Source organism: Pinus tabuliformis, chromosome J (genome assembly GCF_031772625.1).
Source record: "Pinus tabuliformis cultivar Carrire ecotype Pingquan chromosome J, CPIR1, whole genome shotgun sequence".
Taxonomy (NCBI): Eukaryota; Viridiplantae; Streptophyta; class Pinopsida; order Pinales; family Pinaceae; genus Pinus; species Pinus tabuliformis.
In genome coordinates this window covers 406436936-406444808 of record NC_142295.1, presented here as the reverse complement: position 1 = coordinate 406444808, position 7873 = coordinate 406436936, and the positions used below count along the sequence as shown (strand labels likewise).

At 43.7% G+C, this 7873-nt stretch overlaps 1 protein-coding gene across 1 annotated transcript in view; it reads left to right on the top strand.

The window, feature by feature from the left end:
- The first annotated feature begins 220 nt into the window (after window positions 1-220).
- Window positions 221-7873, top strand: part of LOC149227542 (clavaminate synthase-like protein At3g21360) — a 188246-nt gene continuing 180593 nt past the window's right edge. Inside the window, exon 1 of the mRNA XM_089380531.1 lies at window positions 221-280. Within this exon, the coding sequence (XP_089236657.1) occupies window positions 221-280 (60 nt within the window). The remainder of the gene's footprint in view (window positions 281-7873) is intronic.

The window sequence follows — 7873 nt, the reverse complement described above, 5'->3', positions numbered from 1 at the left end:
AATTTCACTCGAAGGCTAGGTGACTAGCTACCAGAACTGTGCAAAAGGCAGTTTGGGCTATCTGGGGGGCAGGATTGGCTGTTGGATCTGCGAAATGCGCAATACAATTAGGCAGCTGGCTGTTGGGATTGCGCAATGAGCAATTCCACCTGGGAAGGACTGCTGGCCCAGGGACAGATTTGCACAAATTCTTGCGCCAAGCAGCCACTGTCCTCCAGAAATGCGGAAAACGGTCCTGGAGTCTAGTGCTGGGAAAGAATGCACATTTCTGGAGAGGAAGGTGAGACTTTCTCCCCCAGATTGCGTAATGCAGCCTTGGTGAAAGTAGAGTCCGAGCCAAGGTTGGCTCGACTCACCGATGGGCAACTGGAAGCAAATAAAACAGTGAATGCATGGCGACACTAAGTGATAGCAGAAGTGATTGACGGTGCATGCAAAACATGAATGAAAGATTCAGAAAACAGATCAACATGCATGTGGGTGATGCAGTTCGCTGGTTGGGTGAACATCCGTGCAAAACAGTTTCATGCATGCGACAGTAGTGAGATGGCAACAAAGATTGATACATGTAAACGATAACAAGCATTCAACGAAATCAAGCAAACAACACTCACACAAGCGAATACACAAAAAATGATAGAAATGCAGAAAAAGACAAGTTGAGGCCACTTACCCATGAATAGCTAAGTTGGATGTGTCTAAGCATCCTAGATGTGCTGTGGGATGTAGAGCTCCAAGATTGATATGAATGAATGAGCTCTGATGCGTCAAATAAATAAGTTTGGTCTCATGACGCGCATGCCACAAATCTAGGAAAAAGCAACACTTGGAGGGAAACTTCTAAAACAACTTTGCATGTAACCCCCGACTACTAATAATAGCTCCCTAAATAATGGGATGCCTTTTTCATGTTGTCTCTTGCTATTTCGGAAGAGCAAGTCATGCATGCATGCAAGTCAAGTTTCCTTGGTCTCGGATGGAACTGGTCAACCAGACTGTTCGTGCATGCAGTTGCTCAACTGCTTGGGAAAAATGTGCATTCCTGGCTGGGAGCTAGGCTGAATACCCAAGAGGATTGTGCAATTTTTGGGCAGAGCTAACTACTACCCAAATTTGCACAAATCCTGGGCTGAATAGCCATGTTGGGGAAATCTGTGCAAATACTGTTGGGATTGTTGGCTAGCAGGATTGCGCAATCTTGGAGCCCAGTAGGCTTCCAGAGAGGATTGCGCAATTTCTAGAGGGAAGGCTAGCTACCCTCCAGAAATGTGCAATTTGCAAGGGGAAGCTGCTCAGTCTGCAGCTGGACCAAGTCTGGGTGAACAACCTGTGAGGGAAATGGATCAACTGTGATCGACAGGCTGCCTTTGTGCGAGGAAAACACCAAAGCTTGAGTACTTGACGAAGCAAGAAAAAGTGTTGTGAAAGGTTGGTAGGGAGGCTCCAAAATAGGTTAAGGCAAAATTTTGGAGGGTGGTTGTAGCCGCTACAACACTTGGCAACACACTGGTAGAACTCCAGCTCTCTGAATAGACCTTGTTCGTGAAAAGAAAGTCTTACACCTCTGGAAGTATTTTTCAGTCTTCAACTCATCTTGGATTCACACTAACTTGATTGTAAAATGTAGCATCTGCCAAACTCTTGGTTGATTGACACACATTCCAAGCCAAGGAAACACACTTGTTTCAATTGGGTTGAGGGGTATATAAGTGCACAAGTAGTATAGTCGTCAGAGTCTTAGGTTCATCTCTGGTGTTGCTCCACTTCCAGCGAGCCTGGACAATACCCTGGTGGAGTCACATAGGAACACAAGCATGGCTCTGCTTCTAGCGAGCTTGGTCAGTACCCCAACAGAGTTACTTGCATCACCTCCTTGTGTAGGAAGCCTTTCTCTTCTTTCGACTTATTCATTTTTCATTTTTTTCATTTTCATTTTCATTGTGCATAGAACTTATTCATTTCAGAGGTGGAAGAGGGATCCCGACTTATTGAGAGCAAAAGAGGTTGTTCTAGCATAGAAGTAGCTTATTGTATCTCTGATGTGCCTGTTAAGGTTCCCCCCTCACCTTACTTTACTTGACTAAGATGACAAAGGTTAATCCAAAAACAACTGACTAGAGAAGGTGACACTAGTTAGCGCGCAAACGTTGTGTTTTCACCAAGGTTCACTTTGAACAATACATATTTTGCTTTGACGTATCATGGAATAAAAGCAAAAATATCATCATACAGAGGCAAGATGACAGATAACCAAGTAGTGATAACTGTACAAGCCCTCTTGTATTTTACCTAGCTTGCTTCAAGAGTCATATATGGTTTCATGCAAAACTATCCTACGAATGAAACAAGTGAACTGATAAACAACAAAGAAAAGCAAGAGCAGAAGAAAAAGTAAAAGCAAAGCAAGTAAACAAACAAGCAAGCAAACAAACAAGAAAATGAAGCATGTAAGCAAACAAGCATGCAAGCAAGCAACTTAAAGCAAACACTACTCCTACTTCTACACTAACGGTGTGTTGGTTTGTGTTATATTCTTTCCACGACTAGCCCACGTAGTTAACGGGGGGGTTAGAGCGGGGGCGGAGCCCCCCCTTCGTTGTGCCGATTGCGTAGCAGGGGGGTCACAGGGGGTTTGAGGGGTGTAGGTAACCCCACTATATGGGGTCCGGGGAAGCACCTCGGAAAATTTTGGTTTTGGATCCTATGTTAGGCTGGGCGGACCCACCTATGGTTATGTGCATGATTTTCACACATGTTTTTGGATGCGATGGTTTTCGGTCCATGGTATTGGACGCGATGGTTTTTTGGTCCACGGTATTGGATGCTTCGGCATGTATAAATATGTATTGTAACATTGAAAGGAACATAATGAAAAATCAAGCTGGTAGTCCCGGTTTTGGGATCCAGGGGAAAATCACTATGTATATGTGTTTTATGTGTTATGCTCTCGCATTGTTTATTTTATGTGTTTTAGAATTCGTATGCAGGTAATTTCTGTACGGGGTTAAAACCTACACGGTACATGGGCCTAATCATGTGAAGTGATACTTCCAACACAACCATCGATGCAATGGTAGACCCATGTTGGTGAAGGCTTGGTCCACGAGCAACCCAGTTGTGCGAACAAACAAGAAGGATATAACAATGAAGACAACCACACTTCATGTTTCAAAGTGCCCACAGGACATAAGTGAGTGCATGTGCATGAAGGGCAGTCTGTGGAATTACCATGGTGATGTGTGACACTACGTGCAACTTTGAAACACAAGCACATTCTTGAATATGACATGAAAGCAAACGAAAGAAACATAGATAACTTGCGTCACGAATGAGTGTTTGCAATGTAAGACTCCTCCAATGCATGGGCAATGGGATCGTGCAGTTCAAGTGGAGAAGTGTGATTTGTGAGTGAGATGGATCTTCAATGCATACAGATGAGTGATGAGGAGCCTTAGGTGATTAAACAATTTCATGATCAGAAATGAGACTAACCCCAAGAGAGTGAGGACCTGACATAACCATCAACTCGGGCTGAAGTGCCTCGACAATCTCAGGTGTCTCAACTTCATCATTAGGTAGATCATCATAAACTGGTGGCTTCGAAAGATCAACTACCATAGAGTCATGATCATGATAAAAAATGGGAGTAAATGGATCACGACCTCCACGATCAAGAAAATCAATGAATTCTTCGGAATCCTCATGATCAGATAAATCAAATAGAGGGGTAGATGAAAAGTGAACAAACTCATATTTTGTGTCTCTAGAAAATACAAATGAAGGATCAAGTTGATCTTCAATGAGTAACTTATCCTCTCCGTTGTTGAATGATGTACTAACATTTGGTGAGTCCTGCGAGTGATCAACAATGGGTGCATCTGTAGATGAAGACACACATGAAAAATCATGGATGGTAGGTTCACCAAGAGGTTAGGAAAGAACAGAGGGGGCTCAAACGAAATGGAGTCAGCGTTCGCCGAGTGTCGATGTTCAAGCTCCCACTCATACTCTTCATGAATGACAGTTCATGTTGGTTGTGCAACACCAACTCCGTCAATGGGTTTCTCCTCATTCACAACAAGTGAAGAGTTTGGAATAGACAAACACAAGACAACATCATTTGGAGGAACACCGAAGTACAAAGACGGAGGTCGTAGAAAAGAATGCATATGAGAAATCAATGGAATCACAACCACATCTGTGTGAAAATTGAGTGAAGTGATGTTGGGAGAGTGTGAAGGATGGACATGTGTGTGAGTATGCTCTTCAACATCACTCAACAATGGTGGAGCAGTTGAATGAGAGGGAGGCAGACAGTCAGTTGAGATGGTGTCTGCATCCACATGAGATTTCGCAGCTCCATCAATGAAGAATGTTGAACAAGGCTTGATTTCAAACTTTCCCTTGGGACAGGCAGATTTCTTAAGGCAATACTTGAACCGGTCCCAAAGATAAGGAAATTTCATCTGGCTCCTCAGAGCTTGAAATTGCAAGTCATAGAAACGCTACAAAAAATCAATAACCGATCCATGCAGAGCCCTCTGTTGTTGTAACCGTTTCCGGTCAAGATGGTCTAGATAAAAATGATAGAACATGTCTTCATTAAGATCACAAAAGTGCTCAAATGAGTGCACGGTGTGAGCCAGTAGGCTAAGAAACCAACGAAATGGAGATTCGTGAAGTGTGTATGCAAGCACAAAACTAGCATGTTTGTCAGAAAACTCATCTTCCTCATGAAGCATGGAAATAAAGTTATGTAAGTGCTCAGGCCAGGCCACTTCGCCTTCACCACCATACATGTGAGAGGAAAAGAGATTGAAAAGATTCCCCGTGATGGAGACATCTTCACGATTTGAAAAACACCGCAGGGGAAGAAGAGTGCAATGTTGAAAAGTGTGCAACAAGAAATGCTTGTTGAGAGTGCAACAAGATGATGGAGCTTAGTGAAAAGAGTCGCCTTCACTAAGTGGGCCCGCAGGCTATTTTTGGCGCAAGTCTATTTTTAGACTATGTCTATTTTTAGACATATGGATCATGTCTATGGATGATTGATCAAGTTGGGAAAAATAGATGGACTTCTATTTTTGATGAAAGTGTGAGTGATCACAGTGTGAGTGATTACAGTGTGAGTGATCACAGTGTGAGTGATCAAAGTCAAAAATAGAAAAGTCAAATATTATTATCTCACAATAATATTTGGACTATAAACTTAATCTTATTCTCTTGGAGCACTTCAGTTTGAGCTACGGAAGTGGCACATGCAGCTGTCAGAAGGAAATTCGTTTTTCTTATGAGTCAGTTGAGTTGTTGCATGCATGACTTCAGTTAGAACTCAAGTGAGTTGAGTTTAGTGGACTGGAGGTACAGTTGATGGAGTTGTGTTCAGTTTAGCTTTGTTAAACTGGTTGTATTTAGTCTAACTGATCAATAGACTAAAGATGAGTTGGGTGAATTAGTTATTAATTAATTCACAAGTTATTAACTCATAATGCAACTATAGAATACATCAGTTAACTCAGTTGCATGTCAGTGCATGTTCAGTTCAGCAGGGACAAGTGTTAGAGGATCAGATTGCTATCAGTTGTGACTATAGCTGTGCATGATGATTTGCACAATCAAAGGATTGAGTATGCCAATGAGTTTGCTCACGTATCTTCATGATATTATAGCTGTTGCTCACGTCCAACATAGTGTGGGTGACTATTTTGCAATGTAAAATCGAGTTTGGGAAGCAATTCTCATCAGTTCTCGAGCAGGTTTGAGCAGTGGAGGCAGGCAAGCAGTGGGATAGATTTGGAGATCAAATCTGAGCTGTATTGTGTGTAACAGGTGGAGATACTTGTGAGAAGTATTATGCTTTGTAATGTTACATGATTCAATCAATATAATATACAGATAGTGTGGGGTTTTTAGCGAGATGCTTTCCCCGGGATACATACTGTGTTTATGAGTTTGATTGATGCTTCTATCTGTGCCTGTGAATGTTTCTGCTTCTGTAAATTGATGATCAACGTAGAGGAGATTATGTATTATACATGTTCCGCTTAAATTGTATGATCAGGATAATCTCTATTGAATATGTGTCATATTATTCAAAATTTCTACATGGTATCAGAGCAGCTTGATTTGTAGAAGAGATTTTTACAGGATATCAAGCGAGGATTGATCATCAGATCTACTATTCAGGAAGTGTTTACATTCTATTTCTCTAGGCAGAGCCTGTAATCGGGCCAGGTAGCCTCTGGATTCATCCTTCCTTTGGAAGGTGAAATATCCGGTGAAAGCCCATACAGTCAATCTCTGTACGAGAAATATTTTGTTCTCACGAATTCTAGATCGGAAGCAGTTGAGTTTTGTGCTGGTGGAATTCGAATTTAATTCCAAAGCAAGAGATAAAACTCAGAAACATTCAGTTCGAGAATGGAGATAGTATGCCCCAGTATCTCACGAGGTTCACTCAGTGTCGAGATGAGCTGGGAAGTGTGGGGGTTACTGTTGATGATGAGGATGGTGAGTCTAGGACTCCTTGACCTTCCTAAGAGTTGGCATAGCTACCAGGACTCGGTGAATGGAAGGGAGAAACTGCCAGGATGGGAGAGACTTTGGTCAGATCTTGTGCAGGAGGAGATTAGACGGAGCACCAGAGACAGTTCTTCATCTATGCATGATGAGGAGAACTGTGCCTTAGCGAGTAAGGCGAAGAAGGGGAAGGAGAAGGTTTCTCTTTTCGAATCTTGTTCTTCCAGTGATGGGAAGAAGGTTGACAAGTCGAAGGTGAGATGCTTTCGTTGTCATGAGATTGGTTTACGGGTCAGGAACCTGTATGCTCTTGAGGTTCAAGATGCATGCAAAGCCTTGAGCAGCAAGGCAACTGATGGAGACTTGGTGGTTGAGAGGGAGCGTATATTACCTCTCAACATGCAGAGCCAGAAGAAGTCTCAGACGATTGTGGAGGAGCCACGATTGGTGCAGCAGCTTCAGGAGATTGTGGAGGAGCCACAACAGGGGAAGCTGAGAGGAGATCGAGTAGAGACATCTACTCATCCAGAGACCTCCAGTAGGGGGAAACTTCAAGCCAGGTGGGCTGAGGGATCGCATGCAGCCATACCTCCAGGTAGGAGGTGGGGTGATGTGGATTGATTGTCCCAAGGAGGAGGGGCAGGATCCTTGAGGTACCCAACCTCTTGGATGAGACCTTGCTACGGGAGCCCCGATGTGTAGTAGCAGGAACTGACTGATTGGGTAGAGACAGATGCAGATGGAGCGGCAGAGAGAGCGACAGTGCAGGGAATCCCAGGACAGCGCATAGCTAGCAGGCTGTAGCAATGCGAGAGGCACAAGTGTTTTGCACAGTGCTAGGTGGCACAGAGAGGTGTGCAATGGTGCGAGATGCATGGAGATGTTGCAGTAGCGCAGATGTCAGAGAGGGAGCACTTGTTAGCAGCAGGTAGAGCTTCAGCATCAGAGGATGTTTCTATCCCAACAGGGAGGTCAGTTGGGAGGTGCAGTGCGGATGCAATGCTGGGAGATAGAACTAGCAGCAGCACGGATGCAGTCAGAGATCAAAGTGACAGAGGCTAGAGCAGTCAGATACTGAAGAGCACAGAGATGCAGAGTTTCAGTTGACAGAGGCAATAGCAGTCAGAGACTTTGATGACAGAGCAAGTGGACCGGCCAGATGTGTTGCATGGAGAACATTCCAGAGTTACAGGATCGGGTTTGAGAGGAAGCCTTTCTTGTTGAGAGGGAGTGTTGAAAAGTGTGCAACAAGAAATGCTTGTTGAGAGTGCAACAAGATGATGGAGCTTAGTGAAAAGAGTCGCCTTCACTAAGTGGGCCCGCAGGCTATTTTTGGCGCAAGTCTATTTTTAGA